The sequence below is a fragment of the Curcuma longa genome, chromosome 7 (assembly GCF_044706935.1).
Source record: "Curcuma longa cultivar G26 ecotype Majalengka, Jawa Barat chromosome 7, ITB_CL_G26_1.1, whole genome shotgun sequence".
Classification (NCBI taxonomy): Eukaryota; Viridiplantae; Streptophyta; class Magnoliopsida; order Zingiberales; family Zingiberaceae; genus Curcuma; species Curcuma longa.
The window spans coordinates 7,900,588-7,918,403 of NC_133867.1; the positions used below are offsets into that span (position 1 = coordinate 7,900,588).

At 38.4% G+C, this 17,816-nt stretch overlaps 3 protein-coding genes across 4 annotated transcripts; 2 read left to right on the forward strand and 1 right to left on the reverse strand.

Moving 5' to 3' along the window:
• Positions 1 to 918: 918 nt before the first annotated feature.
• On the reverse strand, positions 919 to 3,444 carry LOC141831475 (uncharacterized). Its single transcript, XM_074718833.1, has one exon. The coding sequence runs from the start codon at positions 3,442 to 3,444 to the stop codon at positions 919 to 921; it is 2,526 nt and encodes an 841-aa protein (XP_074574934.1).
• Positions 3,445 to 5,772: 2,328 nt separating this feature from the next.
• Positions 5,773 to 9,180, forward strand: LOC141831925 (FRIGIDA-like protein 4b). Of its 2 annotated transcripts, none has more exons than XM_074719348.1 (4): positions 5,773 to 5,860; positions 6,748 to 7,799; positions 8,001 to 8,167; positions 8,325 to 9,180. In XM_074719348.1, the coding sequence occupies exons 2-4, from the start codon at positions 6,773 to 6,775 to the stop codon at positions 9,000 to 9,002; spliced, it is 1,872 nt and encodes a 623-aa protein (XP_074575449.1). In that variant the 5' UTR covers positions 5,773 to 5,860; positions 6,748 to 6,772; the 3' UTR covers positions 9,003 to 9,180. The 2 variants fall into 2 exon arrangements, with proteins under 2 accessions (XP_074575449.1, XP_074575448.1); XM_074719347.1 differs by having other exon boundaries at positions 6,763 to 7,799.
• Positions 9,181 to 11,617: 2,437 nt separating this feature from the next.
• On the forward strand, positions 11,618 to 12,962 carry LOC141831748 (putative carboxylesterase 17). Its single transcript, XM_074719152.1, has 2 exons — positions 11,618 to 12,218; positions 12,319 to 12,962. Exons 1-2 carry the CDS (start codon positions 11,650 to 11,652, stop codon positions 12,809 to 12,811), a joined length of 1,062 nt encoding a protein of 353 aa, XP_074575253.1. The 5' UTR covers positions 11,618 to 11,649; the 3' UTR covers positions 12,812 to 12,962.
• The last annotated feature ends 4,854 nt before the right edge of the window (positions 12,963 to 17,816 follow it).

Sequence of the window (17,816 nt, forward strand, 5' to 3'; positions counted from 1 at the left end):
CTAACTGTGGAAGGGGGATTGTTTCATTATGTTTTTGTTTCTATGGTTGATGAAACAAATGGCTGTTTTGTTGCAGAGAAGTGGTTTTTTGTGCTTTGTTTAAGAGTTGTTGCTGGAAGATGAGAGACCATGGGCATGGTTTTGGTTTGGGATGTTTTTTACTTCTTTGAGGTAACAATTGATACAAATTTTTTCTTGATCTTGTCTTTGTAGGTCGTCCTTGGTAGAGAAAGAACAAGGGTTAGTTAGTTGCTTCTCGCATACTTCTTCAGTTTCAAAAAAAGATTTAAAAAAAAAAACTCAATCATGTTCCAAGAAAACAACAGATTCCTACATCTGCAAATGAAAATATGTGGGCAAATGTTATAGCTATGAACCAAGCTCAAGATCACTGTAATCGTGCAAAGCCCTAACATGATCAGTGCGCTTAAGAAGAAGCATATGGGCTCCTTTGCATTTCAAAATAAGGCTAAACCCATCAAAATTATGAGGCCAAATTTCCAGTGAAGATGTTATAATGAAAAAATTGATGTAAAAAGATTATATCACATTCATTATTCTCTCAAAACCAAAATGTGCACAAATCTGAAAACAAATACATAATGAGTAATATATGACATCTCTCTCACAGTCTCACCATCAAAAGAATCTACCAGACAAGGCATCAAATATATAACCAGCAAATTAACATTCTCCTACCAAGCAACTTATAATCAGATAACTCTTCCTATAACAAACTTCATACGTACCTTCTTTTTCAATAAAAGAAAAACAAACTTCATATACCTCTATGCCTGCACACAATGTTATTTACAGATTCCCCTTTTCACTATTCTCTCACACAAATAGATTTATTGGAAATTCTTTGACAAAGATTCAATTAATTATCACAACAAAATAAATGAACAAGCTAATGGTTTAGGTTGTAGATTCTAGTTTTTTATCTTGAAGAGAGATCACAGTTTCAAAGGCGCCAACCAATGCTTTCACCTTGCTCTTCCTGGTCTCCACAAGCTTGCTTGCAGTTTCTTCAATCACATTGTTGAACAATACTCGTTCATCATTTTTCTCCTGCATATCTTGATGCTTCAACATAATGCCTTGAGCTTCTGCACTAGAAGCATTTGCTGGTTCAGTTATCTCACTCTTTCTGAAGTTCTTCCTTTCTGTTTGAATGTCTTCAGCGCTCCCATCCATTGTTCTTCTTCTCCTAAACCTCAGCCTTCTTGGACCACAGCTTTCAGGTTGGAGCTCAATTGTCTTGCCTCTCCTGAATTTTAATTTATGTGATGTAGGATTTGTATCTTCTGGATGGATGATTGTGTTTCTTTTCGACCTCCTCTCTTTGCTTTTTGAGGGTTCACAATTGCTTTTGTCCTTTTCCACTTCATGCTCAGGCTCCACTTCAGATTGCTCGGAATATGAGTACTCAGATACCTCAACCTTTTCTTCATCATCTGTAGCCAATTGGTCGCAATCAGATTTCAATACTGGAGAACTAATATCCATGGTATCTGGGCTCACTAAATTTTGCTCCGAGGAATTATCAGTATTGACTTGTTCATACAATTTGTTGTCATGATGTTTCAGAGCTAGGGAAGTAAGAACCATATCATCTGGTTTCAGAATCTTTTGCATTGTTAACCCATTCTCTGCCTTGAGCAATTTCAACTGGGTAGGTTCCATTTCTAAGGATTCATAATCAATTTCCTCTGGCTTCAAGAAATTTTTCTCTGGGAATTTGATGTCATTATTTTCTGGTTCAATGAATTTCAAGTCATCAGAGTTCAATGCTACACTACCACTATCAATATTCTCTGGGTCAAGTGCTTTCTGCTCTGCAAGATCTGCATTGACATGGTTTGCTTCAGGTGATTCCTGATCTGTATTCAAGTTAACATTCTCCAGTCCCAACAATTCTTCAACGAGGAAATGTGTGTCAACATTCTCCTCTTCTATTAATTTCTCCTCCAAAGAATCCAAATTGACCTTCTTGGGTATCTCATCAACGGCTTGAAATGTCTTCTCTTCATTACTTTCATGCTTCACGAGTGTTTGTTTTTGCAGTTCAGATAGAACATTCTCCACTTCCAAGACTTTCTGCTCTGAGGAATCTAAATCAACCTTTCCCAAGGAGTTATTGACAACCAACAATGTTTTCTCAACACTGAACTCAGTATCATGCTCAGCTTTTGAAACTTGATTCTCTGTTAGAGTAGCTTCTTTCACAATCTTGTCCGTTCTTTGCCTCAAACTCAAAATGCCATCACTAACATGCTTGAGAGATGGAGAAGCTGTAGATGGTCTCAGTATATTCTTTTCTGTTGTTTTTGTTATCTCACTAGCATTACCAGTTTTTTCCTTCTCCTTGGTTAACCCATTTTTCTTAGATGCTGCATACTTTCCATTTACCTGAGACACTGATGAATTATGATTCAGATCCGAATGTTTGTCATGCGTAGTTAAAGATCTCTGCCTAACAAGCTTAGCTTTAGAAGATGCAGTGGGTTCCAGGAAAGTTGAGTTTTTATTTGTGATAGCACCTGACCTTTGAAATGTGCCAATTTCTTTTGCAGAAGGTGAATTTTTCTGCTTGCCAATTTTACTCTTGTAACAGAATGAATCTGACTTGTTCAGAGTCTTCAGTTTGATGACTTGTTTCTTAGTTTCATCCTTTAAATTAATTCCTTCGACCTGAGTTTCTGATGTTCGGAGAATTTCCTGATCAGCAAAAACACTGCTTTCCTGGAACGACAACACAGATTGAAACTTAATATCTACATATTCCTCAGCAGTTCCATCTTCCTTGAGCTTTGAACCAGCCTCTTTACATTCTGATGTTCGAAGAACTTTCTGATCACCAGTAACACTGCTTTTGGAGCACGATGACACAGCTTCAAGCTTGATATCTATATATTCCTCTGAAGTTCCATCATCCTTGAGTTTTAATCCAGCCTTCAGATTACTATCAGCAGATTTCTTAGAAAGCTCATCTTTCTGGGATGAGTATTTCTTCTTGATTGTAACCCTATTCTTACCAACGTCCACATTTAGGTTGCTTGCTAGAAGCGATTCATCTCTCAATCTCAACTTGCCACCTGATTTGGAGAGAAAGGGGCGTCGTTTAGACACAATCTCAGATTCATGCTTCTGTCCATACTTGCACATATCATGGCAGGAGCCAGTAGAAGCTCTTTGATAACGAGGTAGGGGCTTTTGGGGAAGCTTAGACTTGGTTACAGAATCATGTTTCCTCCCATACTTACAGATATCATGGCAAGAACCTGTAGAATCTCTTAGATAATGAGGTAGAGGCTTTTCACTTCTGATGGAAGAAACTGAAGAATCATTAGCAATTACAATGTCAGTTGAGCATTTCCTGGTACATCTTTCTGTGCCACTCTTCACTGTTATTTCCTGGATATTGACTTCCTTTTGTGCCATTGATCATGAGGAGGTTACAATCAGGACCTGCACAAGAAAGTTTACATAAGAGGGAAAGTGAGATAATCTTGCAATGAGACTATGGTGAAAAGGTGAAATTTAGATAAGCATAGCCGTATGCCACATGAGCAGTATAATTTGTTGGCATACACAGGATTGAAACATTATTAACTTATTATATATTGCCAGATCAATACCAACTGGATCAATGCAGTTGGTCAATGACAGCATTCAATATGTCATTGCATTGAACAATCACACAGTTTGAGTGTTCCATCTACATTGTTGATGCAGAAGATAAACTCTAGATATACATTGTTGATGCAGAAGATAAACTCTAGATATGGTAAAAAAAAACCTATAAGGAAAAAAAAAAGACCTTCTTTGTAGAAAGAAACGGAATAGAAAAGATGGAGCAACTCTAACAAGAACTCGTTTCTGATCTCTTGAGACCCATTAAGTCATTGCTTTCAGTGGAAATCAGAAAAATAAAAATAATCAATAGCTGAACTATGTTAGTTTCAAGGATAGTTCTTCTTTTCATTTTAAACTGATTGATAAGAGATCTCTCAGAGGCTAATTTTAATTATTTACTATCAACAAACACAAATCCTATAAATGGAATAAGAACAAATTAACTTTGTGTATATACTGAAACCCGGAAGAGACAGGGAAAGTAACCTAAGGAAACCTCAGGAAATGAAGATCGCAGTTCTAGGCAACTTCTAGCATGCAAAAACATTCAACAATCTTGATCCGTCAAAATGAGAAACTGCCCTAATCTTCAGAAACGCACCAAGATCAGATTTTCAAGTGAAAAAAAAAACACCCATAGTGAAGTCTACCACAGGCAGATCCATCATTCGACCCCAAACAGAGTCGAACAAGAATCAAGCCGATCCCAATCGCGAGAAAAGAGGCACCTTCATGCTGAAAGTAAATCATGACCCAGAAAAGGCCGTACCATTAGGTGAAATCCTCACCAGAAAGTGAAGAAGGAGGACTCCATCCTGCCTCCCATCGACGAAGAAGATTCTATGGAGATTGTGCTACCAACCAAAGCAAACACTCGGAACAGAAAACAAAAGAAGATGGTAGTCGATGCAACCCAAATCTTCTTCGAACGTTACCCGACCATCGCTCGCAACGCGACCGTTTTTCATCATGAAAGATCTGCCTGCTTCAAAGAGAAGTAGCAAAGATCTGTCTAATGCGAGCTACAGATTTGCGTCGGGAGCATTACGATCGCACGACGCTCGCGGGCGAACGGCGAGTTCATCCATCAGGAAGAGAATCGACAAAAAAAAGGTTTTCGGTTTTGTGTGATCGCCGAGCAAAAGAGTGCACTTTGGAGTAACAGTTATTACTGCCAAATTTTATGACATTTTTCAAAATTAATTAATAGGAAATTTAAAAATCAGGATAAAAATAAAATTTATATTTATAAGAGATTAAATAATAAAATCGATCTAATGCCATGAAAATTATGAAAATTTGCTATAGTTCAAAAGTTTTATGATTATTAAATAGTTTTAAAAACCAAATCCACAAAATACTAATTATTCTATTATTGATCATGAGAAAAATATCCAAGAACAAACAAACAAACAAACTCAATATGTGAAATATAAATCAACTCAAGAAATTTTAAAAAATAATAATAATTAGATCAAGAAAGAAACTCTACCTTTATTCTTGATGATCTTGTTTAATTGACTTCCATCTAATGAGAAAAGATGAAGAGAGCTAGCTCATGCATGAGAGGAGGAAAGAAGGGAGGGAGATGAAAGAACTCAAGAAGGAAAATAAAAAAGTCAATGGGCAAGGAAATTGTATGTAGAACATATTCATTATATCAAAATAAAATTGTGTATAATTCATATTTTTTTAATATTAAAATGTAGGTGATTTGATGTAATGGGGTGCATGAATAGATTCAAATATTTCATTGGTCAACAATAAATTATATAATTTACAAAATGCATTTAAAAAAAAAGTATGCTTCAAAATGCATTATGTGAATTTAGTTTGGTTACACAATTATATTGCAATAAAAAATGAATAAAAAAGATTGCATTAATAAAATTATATATTCACAATTTTAATTTGTATAAATGATATAATATTTTGTGTTTTATCTTTGTTAAAGAGGATATAATTGAGTCACGTGAGCCTAAATCATCGTTCTTTAGCAGAAATTGGGCCGAAGCCCAGTTAAAATTAGGCCCAATGTTGGCCTGTTGAAAGCCGAGCGATCTCAGCCGTGGGAATGATCGACGGCTATCTTCGTTCCTCCTCGTCGTCCCCAGGCGGTGCCTTTCCCGTTTATTTAGGGTTTTGCGATCTCATCCGCTGGTCGCCTGGGTCCTTCCATTTCCTCCGTGCCTGCGCTGTTTGGCTTTCCGATCCGCAGAAGGTGAATTGCCCTTTCTCTAACCATTTCCCCCCTGTTTTAGGGTTCTTTGAAGATTATCTGCTCGGTCTGCTGAGTTTTTGGTAGTAGGATTTCATAGTGCGGATCATATGCGCCTTTGCTCGGATTTGTTCGATTTTGAGTTGGCTATAAGAGTGTCGTCGTGTGTAACTTTATCTTATTGTTTAATTTAGCCTATAAGGTTCGCTGATCATCGTCGAGTGAGAAATTCAGTGCTGGTTTGATTGAGGATGCGCATAGTGCAAGATAGTCTTTCCATTCCTGTCTTAAAATGAGCTTAGCAAACACGTGAAAGAAGTTATCTTTCGTCTTTCCCCTCCGAAAGTGTTCTCTCTCCCGTTCCTTTCCTATCTGTTCCTTCCCCCAAAAGCCCTTTGTGGCATGGGTTCCTAGTATATGGGGAGTAGAAAAGATCATTCGCAACATTTTAAGGGTCTTGTAAGCTGACCAGTGAATGGTTTCCGACAACATTATTGCGTTATCACTTGCAATCTTTGCATGTAACTGGTTATCTAGTTTGGGCTGGTTTCGTTTATTTTCTTAAACATATATGTATTGTGCATCTGTAGAAGTAATTGATATGTGAAGGCTTTGAACTTCTACTCATGTTTATCCATACTATGAAAATGAAGTTCTACCATCAAGCTTCTGCCCTCTCCCTCTTATCATCAAAATATGTCGAACAAGTTATATATAATGGAAATCATCAAGAAATGCTAGCCTAAAATATAGTAGTATTGCTTTAGTATGTGACTGTGAACGCGTGTTTGTTAAACCTATAAATTCTTGTTTTTGTGTCTAAGTCAATTTGGTAGATGCTGTCTCTTCTAGCACAATGTGAACCCTTACAGTGTGCAACTGTCCTCAAGTTATCATTGTAACAGGCCCAACAGGATGACTGATACTGAAGTGTTTAAAGGCATTGAATCAGCAACAATGATGCTGGAAGAACTTGCTAAGGCATTTTCTGACCTGGAGTCTCACATAAACTCATCTATACAAGACAAGGTTAAGTGGGATGAGATCAAAGAATATTTTCATAGTCTTGAAATTTCATTGAAGGATAAATTGGATGAAGTAAAGGCAAAGGAGAAGGTATTGGAGGAAAAGCAAGCAGTAGCTCGTGCTTTGATTGCTGAAAAGGAGGCTATTGTTTCTGCAAAAGAACTTGCTTCATTGGCCCGACTACAAGAGCTCAGGGACTCGGCTGTTTCAGCCATAGCAGATGCGCGGCATAAGTACAAGGTGGAATCTCCTGAGCCAATTGATACCAAGGTAAGCAAAGGGCAAAAGGTAGGCACCTCTTTTGATGATAAAAATGCCCCATCTCTTGCTTCAAAGGGGAAAAATCCTGATGAAGCATCAGGTGAGGTTCAGCCTCGGTTGAAGGAACTTTGCGAAAAGATGGATGCAAAGGGTCTTTTGAAGTATATCATAGATACGAAGAACCGCACCAGATTCACCAGCCTACGTGAGGAACTTCCGTTAGCATTGAAATATGCAACTGAACCAGCCTCTTTAGTGCTGGAATCTTTAGAGGTCTTCTATCCTCTTGACCAACCTAGTTCACAAGGGAATCAGGATAATACCCTTCAGGGTATGCGCAGAAGCTGTCTCTTATTGATGGAATCTGCTTCCCTTCTATTTCCTTCAACAGAGCCAGGTGTTAACTACCTCTTGAGCTCTGAAATTAAACAGAAGGCCACAGAAATTGCCAATAAATGGAAGCCGAAGTTGGCCAGTTTAAACTTAGATGCTTCTAGTTCATTGGAAGCACAAGCATACCTACAACTGCTTGCTACTTTTAGCATTGCACCAGAAAATGATGAGGACGAGCTTTGCAAGCTTATTGTAGCTGTCTCTAGTTGCAGGCGTGCGCCTGAGTTTTGCCGTTCTCTTGGATTGGCACATAAAGTACCAGGTTGGTATCTTGAGTACTGCCCTCAAGAGTACTAGTTACTCGGTCACTTTATGCTTGTAAGATTGCCTTACGATGCTCCATATTGGAGATGCATGGCTAAAAACAATCAGGGTGACCCATTAATGACTGCTGAAAATTCTTAGAGTTAGTTCTTTCTTTTATATGCAATCTGCCGTTTTATCCTCTGTTTTGGGAATGCAGACCTGGTCGAAGAGCTGGTTCAAAAGGGTAGGCAGATTGATGCAGTTCGCTTGATACAGTCATTCGAGCTAACCGATAGGTTCCCTCCTGTGCCTTTATTGAAGGCATATTTGGCGCATTCCAAAGATGCCGACAAAAGTAATGGGGAGAAAGCTGCTGTCACTCAGGTATTCATGTCTTCGAATACCATTGTGAAAATATGAAAATTGTGCTATCAGTGTTATACTCTTTGATAATTACCTTTTTCAATCGCTTGAAATGGTATCATTTTTTCAATTAGTCTTCTGAAATGCAATTCTTTTATGCAATGACCCCGTCGCAAAGGAGCTAGGCGCCCTCCGGGCCGTAATTAAATGTATCGAGGAGTACAAACTTCATGATGAGTATCCCCGTGAGCCTCTACAGAAGCAAGTTGCTCAGCTTGAAAAGGTGAGAGCCAACAAGAAGCGAACCAGCAATGCAGCCGCAAAGTTTCAATCAAAAAAGTATCGTCGCGGTGGAAGTTATCGCGCACCTCGCAGGTATCCTCCCACAGCCGATGTCTGGCAGCGGCCACCACCACCACTGGCTGCCGCCGACCACAGGGGAGCTTATGCAGGAGGCATGGCCACAAGGCGCCCATACGATGTTTCACCAGCCTATGAAGCACCCGTGCTCAGTGCATATGGGCAGCAAGTGCGTTCGCCAAGGTCATATCACTATCCGGATCAAAGAGCCCCAACTGCAGCATATGGCAGCATCTCGTCGAGCTTCCGAAGCTACTCGACCTCTGGATTGCACGCCGATGGAGGAATTCCCTCGGCAGCGCATGGCAGCATTTCGTCGAGCTACGGGAGCTACCCAAACACAGGATTTCGTGCTGCTCCAAACAGCTATGCAAATTATATGGGCACTGAACCACCACGACCACCACCACCACTACCACAACAACAACCTCCCTCATCCAGCTATGGGAGCTATTCTGGCATCGGCTATCAGCCTCCACACCAATCTTATATGTGAATGTCTGGGGGGCAAACTTGGTTGAATTGTAGCTGCTCAGTTTGTATTTGTGGCTTAAACTTAATGGATCTTCATGTTTAATTCCTCTCTAGCCTCAATTCATTAAGCAAGCTCATTGGTTAAACTTGTTTGTTAATATTCAGAATCAATGAGTAAACTGATGTTTGTTTGGTAACAAGGAAGAAGAAACATTTGACCCCTATAAAAAAAACTCCCAACTCATTTTTTTCAAATCATCAAAAGAATGTTTCAAAATATCAAAAGGGTGTCTTAATTCTACTGTTCAGTTATCTATAATTATTTAGTTGTTTTTGAGTAATGTTCAATATTATTTAGTACTATTAAATAGTATGATTTTGTAATTATTATAATTTAAATTTTTTATTTTGATTTTTTTATCAAAAGAATGTTTCATCCTACTGTTCAATCATATATAATTATTCAATTGTTCTCGAATGTTATTTAGTATTGTTATTTTCTACCTAAATTTTGAGTTGGTCTAATGTGTTATATTAATTATGATTTCATAACTATTATAATATAAATTTTTATCATTCTTGTTTATGTTGTAGCAGTTACGATTTTATAGCTATTACAACATAAATTTCTATCATTATTATTCATATTGTTACAGTTATGATTTTATAATTATTATTTTGCATCCGATCAATTCAGAAATTAAATATTAAACCATACTGAAAGGTAATTAAGTAATTTAAATATGGTGGAGTGAGATGTTTTTTTTTTGGATAAAAAATTAAAGTGGAACATTTTCGATGATTTGAAGAGAAAAAAAGATTTAACTCATCTCCATTTAATTGGAGACACGATTTGACTATAGTTAAAACTTAGTTCAATCCAACTCATCGAGGTGGTTGAACATTCAATAAAAAATAATTTAAATCCCAATTGAAGGATTTGACCCTTATTGATAGGGCCATATGTCCCACGTTGGTTTATTAGTAGATTAACATCAATCAAAAACAAGCCACATGGCTACAAGAAAACAACTCTTTTTTATTTACTCCTTACTATTATCCATCATATATCATATTCATTAATCTAATTATGCATCTCATGAAATTTAAATCATTCGTGCAATTTATTGTTCTCTCTCTTTTCTTAAGTATGATCTTCACACCATTTAATATAATAAACAAAAGGTATAGATTTGAATAAATTAAAATATCAACATTTTTTGTTTATATCTATGTATATATCAACATTTACTTGATAAGATGCATAGGAAACGTTGTTGTCATATCAATAAAAATATGTTTTCTTGACTCTATAATAATTTTAACTTATTTATAATTTTAAAAAATCACCGACTTCTCTTAGTTGTCATATCAAATTATGATGAATTCAGAATTGCTCACCAATTAAATCTATCCTTATCCTTACGATGTCTTTTATTTTTCTTATTTGTTAAAAGTTATTTATCTATAATATTTATGATTAAATTATTTAATTTTCAAACTAAACGATCGATTATAAGCATTTTAAAATAATAGTAATAATAGCTACTAATTTGACAATATCATCTCCCGAGATCTAACTAAATGATTTTTATTGATTACTATTATTAATCTATTAAGAATTCATGCAACATTCGGAAATTAGTTAATTTAATATTGCCGAATTTATAATATTTAATGTATATTTTCTAAAAGTTCTTTCATTTGATAAATTATTTTATCCTTATTTTTATCTACTTTTTATTAATATAATTAATTCCATCCACTATTTATGATAATTGTAACTTTAAATTATATGAGAAATATTTACAATTAAATATTCAGTACGAGTTAATTTAATACATACAATTAATTAATTACCCAATAGTAATACATTTTAAAGTTTAATTTCGACATCAATTATGACACATATATTTAAGAAATCACACACTATTCTTTAACTTTAAATTGCCCATTATTTATTAAACATAAATGCAATTAAAATATGTTATATATTTCTAACTATTTAAAAAATTTTACAGTTTAAATTGTTTAAAAAACGTTTATGATTTTAGATCGATTTAAAATTTTAAGAATAAAAAATTAATTTTGTTACTATTATTTAAAAATAATTTTAATTTTAAATAATACTAATAGCAATCTTCTAACTAGAAAAATATCCGTTTCACATGAAATTTTTTCATTTGTCTTTGTGTGTAGACTCTTTAATAAAGTAAGATTATTAGTCCGATGATAGAGATTACTTGCTAATTAGTGCGATATATATTTTTAAATTAGTCGTACTTTTTTTAGATTAATAATTATATTTAAGACAATATTATTTTGCCCATGTGTTTTATGATTTATTGATAGTCGATTTTTAAATTTGTTAAAATACCTCAATAAATTAAATTTCTGCCCTTAATTATTAATATATTAAATTAAAATGATATGATTTTTTAAATTCTATTTAAAAGGATTAAATCCTGAGGTGAAAATTAAATTTCACAAACAATTTTTTTTTAAAAAAAAATGAATATAAAAGCATTTTGATTTTATTTTAGTATAAAATTAGACGCGAATTGCAACTCCTTTTCACTATAAAATTAGACACAAAAAATCGTTCAAAGATGCATTGCCATTCCGCCGCCGCCGCCGCCGCCGCCGCCGAGTGCCGGAATCAGCAGTTGATGGGGGCTTCTCGTCGTGCACAGCTGCGTGACGACGACATCAACCCACAACACCAACCAGTCACCGGCGACGACCATGGCCCTGCCACGGAAGAGGTCCGTGGACTCATCAGGCTCTACAGGGACGGCCACGTGGAGCGCCTCCCCGCCGTCGCTAGCGTCCCTTCCGCCTCGACTCCCGACCCCGACGTCGTCTGTGAGGAATTGATCGTCGCCGGAGGTCTCACCGCCCGTCTCTACCTCCTCCCCAAGCTCCAAGCCCTGCCCCTGCTCGTCTACTTCCACGGCGGCGGCTTCTGCGTCGGCTCCGCCGCCTGGAGATGCTACCACGAGTTCGCCGCCCGCTTGGCCGCGCGCGCCAACTGCGCGGTGCTGTCCGCCGACTACCGCCTCGCGCCGGAGCATCCACTCCCCGCGGCGTACGAGGACGGCCTCGCCGTGTTGCGGTGGGTGATCCATTGCGCTTCCGGCGAGCTCGCGCGGTGGCGCCGCCTCTGCGATTTCAGCCGCGTGTTCCTCGCCGGTGACAGCGCCGGCGCCGCCATCGCCTACCACGCGGCACTAAAAAAGTAAGCAAATCTTCAGAAAAAGAAGCAAAAAAACAAAAAAATCAAAATTTTCGGAAGTAAATTCTCTCAAGATACAATTTTTTTAACATTTTTGATCCAGCGATGCCAAGTCCGAGGCGGCAGCGCCTCTCCGGGGAGTGATTCTAATCCAGCCGTTCTTCGGCGGCGCGGCGCGGACATGGTCGGAGACGAACCTGCCGCAATCCTCGAAGTCGGCGCTGAGCCTGGCGACGTCGGATTGCTACTGGCGGATGGCCCTGCCGGCGGGGGCGGACCGGGACCACCGGTGGTGCAACCCCCTCGCGGCGAAGATGCCGGCGGAGGAGGCCTCGAGGCTTCCTGCTCTGCTGGTGTGCGACTCGGAGTTGGACATTCTGAGGGACCGGAGCGGAGAGTTCTGCAAGGCGATGAGCAGCGCCGGCGTCAGAGTCGACCAGGTAACGATGGCCGGAGTCGGGCATGCCTTCCAAATCCTCCATAATTACCCTCTGTCACAAGCGCGGACCAGCGAGATGTTGACACACATCAGGGATTTCATCAACGACAGATCAAAGGGAAGAGGAAGAAGAGAAGACATCAAAATGGCATCTTGATTGATAATTTTCTTTTCTTTTCTTTTTCTTTTTCTTTTTCCATTTCCGTGTTAGAAAGCTTAATTGTTTGTATGGATCGATACGTTTGGCTTCATTTTGTTGTGTGTTTTTGGCGTCACAGTCGCAATTCCTGAGCCTCACGCAATCTGCAGGGTTTATGTGGTGGGAGAGGAAGAACAAGGCCACAGTCTCTCTCGATATAACTTGAGGGATTGAATCAGATTGTGATTTCGACAAATAGGTTTTCTTTTTCCCTTATAAAAATAATTGATGTGTTCTCGTGATGCACAAGTTTGGATTGGATGTGAAAGAAAGAGGATTATTTACCACAAACATCGCAACAGAACAAGAACTGGAAGGGGGTGCAGTTGCAGGGGGTCAATCACTCAACACCCCTCAAGAACCTTTGACCACTGATCATAAAGAGTCGAATTCTGTCGATGGCCTGGTGTGCTGAACTCTCGCTTGGGAAGGTTGGTCAGGGCCGCTGCTGGAAGAGCACCATCGTTGAGTTGGCCGAGTAGCCGGTTGCCCAGGGCCGAGTCGCCGACTATTAAGCTTTTTGAGTTGGCTTTTCAAGTCCAAATGGGACATCACTGAATGAATACCGAGTGTTCCCGAGTGTTGTGAGATCCGAGTTATCTGAGTGCTTCCCAAGCCCGTGTGAGAAATCAGAGTGTTGTCCAAGAGAGTGACCTAATGCCGAGTCAAGATGTTGAGTACCAAGTTGGCCGAGTTATCCAACTGCCAAGTGTCGTTCGAGCCCAAGTGGATCGCTAAGTGCCAAGTCGAGAAAGCGATACCGAGTCAGAAAGGAGAGAAGCCAAGATCATTGTTCGGCATAATTTTCTTAAAATAGATTTATCCTCTCCAATGGTACTATAAGGTAACATTGAACGTCTGTTTTCCAAAATATAATGGCAAAACCACTATCCCAACCTAATATAGGTTGTTCGTGGCGAATTGAGCATGTACCTAAACATTATCACGGGAAGAGATATTGAGTGGGGTACACGATAAAAGAAAAAACGAGCATGAGGAATGAAAGCAGAAGGACAAGGCATGACCTGAACAGTAGTGTCGTTTTAAGGAGAGATGAGCGTGTATACCTATCACGTCATCATTTAAGGAATATCCCATCAATATTAATGAGGTGTCAGGGACAATCGAGTCCCCTGTCCCATCACTGGCGCCATCTATCTTGTCGCAGCCCATGCTGGTGTCAAAGGGATGGCGGTAATAAATGGGGGTGTGGGCTTGTCAGAAGTCATGATAGGATATGCCAGGGCACTGTAGGGCGATCCAGCGATTCGACTTAAAGAGAGGTTCGAAGGGCAAGGGTGGTGGCCGGCTGACGATCCGACCACTAAGTGACTCAATTGACGGTATAGCCGAATGGAGGTGTAATCGAATGGAGACATGACCGAATGGAGACATGGCCGAATGAGAATATGACCGAATGGAGACATGGCCGAATGGGGACATGGCCGAATAGAGACATGGTCGAATGGAGATATGACCGAATGGAGTCATGGCCGAATGGAGACATGGCCGAATGGAGATATGGCCGAATGAAGACATGGCCGAATGTGGACATGGCCGAATGCGGTCATGGCCGAATGGAGTCATGGCCGAATGGGGACATGGCCGAATGGGGATATGGCCGAACGGAGTCATGTCCGAATGGGATGTCGTCTAATGGCTTCCTCGAACGAATAGAGAGAGAGCACTTGATCAATCAAGCCTAAAGATGCCGCCGACGGACCTTTGGGTGAGACCAGGATCAGATTCACGTAGAACCAGGGGTCCCCATATATTATCCCTGTAACAACCTCTTTATATAGAAGTTTCGACCCTTAGCTACATTGAATGATCGAGTAATTACCATTCAATGTCCGAGATATAATGACAGCCGTTAGGTATCCATGGTCAATCATTATTGTCTGAGTGGTTACCGATTAGCCATTAACATCTGATTCAATACAGTAATATATTCGGTACACATATGAACAAGCAAGAAAAAATTGATCCATGTGATAAAATATTAACCAATCCGTTTTAGGCAAATTTGCCTCAACTGATCTGTCATAACTTCTATAGTTGTGATATAAATCAATCTTAATGCCACTTAATTTTGAATAAGAGACTTAACTCACCTTCACAATGAAATCTCCTTCCATCCACTCTTTTTTCCATTCACGTTTTTCCAACACTGCCCTCCAAGCAAATCTTGCACCTATCTTATCTATCACACCTATTGTAGCCCTACTTCAGCAAAAATTAAAATCCGTCACTCCAGCGACTCCATATGATCGGTCTCACGATCATCTGTGATGAGGTAAATCAGGAAACTGCAATTGGCCATGACGGAAAAGGACATTACCTCGGCTTTGTTGAAATTTGACTCTTGCCCATTTCAACAACTCTGCTCCGTCATAACCAACTCAATTATGTCCCAAAGCTACTGTAACCTTACACACCATGCAATATGATGGGCCGACACATGGTTGAAGCGAGATCAAAAGATTGAAAAACAAATAAAAAGGACGGATAACACATGATGCACGCCTAAAAGGAAACTTAAAATTAATTACACTAAATCCACCTCTGAAAGCAACTCGAAACTTAAATTTATCATATTGGTCTTTGTTCTCGAGCTATTGCCACACGAGCAATGAGGTCTTCTTCCTTCCATCATTGTCACATATGTATGCCAATATCTTTCTCGATCTAGAATTGTCGCAATATTGAGATCTTCAAGTCCATTGCAGGAGTTTGATTCTCAAATAGATTATAGAGCTGTTGCAGCAACATTAGGCTTAAATTTCATAAGATCTAATAGTGCAACTTTTTTGGAGACTAGATCACTTCCCTTGTTATTGGTGAGGTATCTGCTGCAGACTCGTCTCCATATTTGACGAGAGAAAGAGAAGATCATCAGTATCGTTCTGCAGGCACAAAAGCTGAAGAAAAATGTGAATATTGACCTGATCAGAATGAAGTCAAAACATTGGCATGCATATGCATTAAATATTCGGTAATCCAGAAGCAAGAATCTGAAATGTTGCCGACAAGAAATCAAAGTCATACATCTTGCTCTTCCACATATTGCACCGGTCATATTCCTATCTCATGGCCCAATTGCCATCAATATCATTTGTATCACATCATGTTTCACGTCTTTCTTCCTTCCCAGAGCCAGAAACACGAGACCTAAAAAAACAAACACATAAATGTGGGTTTAAAAAAAAAGGTGGAGATGATAGCTCTGTTGTCTTTGAATTAATATCTTGCAGCATTAAATAAAAATAATTTAGTTTTTCATGGATTGGGAAGTAGACATGCTAGCTCTGTTGGTGTTTATAAATCTCTACAAAAGCTACTATCAGAGTTAAATTAAATAGTAAAATTTTCAAGGATGATTAATTTTAAGGAGATGAGTAGAATTTTCAAACAGAAAATTAATGTTCCTAGGGAATAAAAGCATAACCTTATGTACAGGTATTAGAGTAGAGACTAGTAGAATGTGTTGGAAGAAATATTTGAGTAATAGTATTGTTTTACTAATCTAATTGTGAGTATCCACTACTCTTCCATTCTCTATCATTTCTAGTATAGTTGTATAAGAGCTTGAATGATCACAATTGTATTTTTTATCCCTCGCTCGCCAACATCTGTGAGAATTGAAGCATTCAACTAAAAGCTTTACTTAGATGTCAACATGTTTATGAGAAATCTCAAGATGAACAAAATCTCACCACAATTAAAGGATGGTGATTGTGGAGCAAAGGAAAGTAGACCCCTTTTCTTCTCTATCAAAGAAGCAAGTTTATTAATGTGCACTTTCATTCAAATTTGAAGCATACAAAATACAAAAACATGGAGCTAGTATATGTGATGACTGATGAACAAGTCATCGATATATTACTAAACCACTGAGAGTTAATCTTTTCAACAAATTCAAGATCCAACTTGGTGTGAAAGATAAAAGATAAATTGAAGATAATTAAAATTTAAGATTGAGAAATGTTAGATAATACAATTGATAAATTTAATTTTGAGAGGACCAAAGAAGTCAAATATTTTTGTCCTTTCTCATTCTTTCTCTGATTCAGAAGATATTATTGAAAATGACTGAATAAGTCTCAATATCTTCTTCAATAAATATCTGATCTCTTTGGTTGATCTAGTGTGTTGGAGCTGATAGCACGTGTGCTGAATCAGACATAATAAGACTGATTGAAGAACCTGAGCTATCTATTTATTGCTTGATAGTTCCATTTAGGTACACAAATTTAGCAACAATAATTTAGATGACAGGTAAGAAGATCAGCTCTTCAAACTACTATGCATATATAAATGTAAAAGCATATTGAAGTCATCAGGAACAACAATAATAAGTACTTGAGCATGAATTAGAGGACAGTGACAGGGTGTAATGCATTGATACTTAACCCTGGATTAATTTGATAACCAAATTAACTATTTTTATGCACTCCCAAGGAAGACGATGACTATCCATGAGCATCATGACAGTCACTCGGCTTCACTGAGATTTACCACGAACAGAGTGATGAGTCTGATTTTGATGGGGATTGATATGCAATAATTAAATATCTGCAGATATCAAATCCATTTTCTTTGACTTGGTGCTTTAATCATCTATGTTTCAGCAGGTGGAAGAAACAGTAAGTTTTTATAAGGACAGGAACTAGGAGTAGGAGGAAGAGGAAGAGGGAAGAAAGAGTGAGCAAGCCCCACAACCTTGACCATGACGGTGAGGGTAAATGAATTGGTCGGAAGGCAACTAAACAGCAAACCATCTGGAAAGTTCAAGGTCTGTGGAGGATATCTGATCCCCAATCTAAACGGCATCAGCCATCATTTCAATCATTTTCATTGCATTTAGTTCATAAGAATAGATTTTTTTTATAGAATTAAGTATTTCTGTATTCCTTCTCAGCCAGAATTTCTGTTCTATTTTACTCTGTTTCATTCTCTAAAG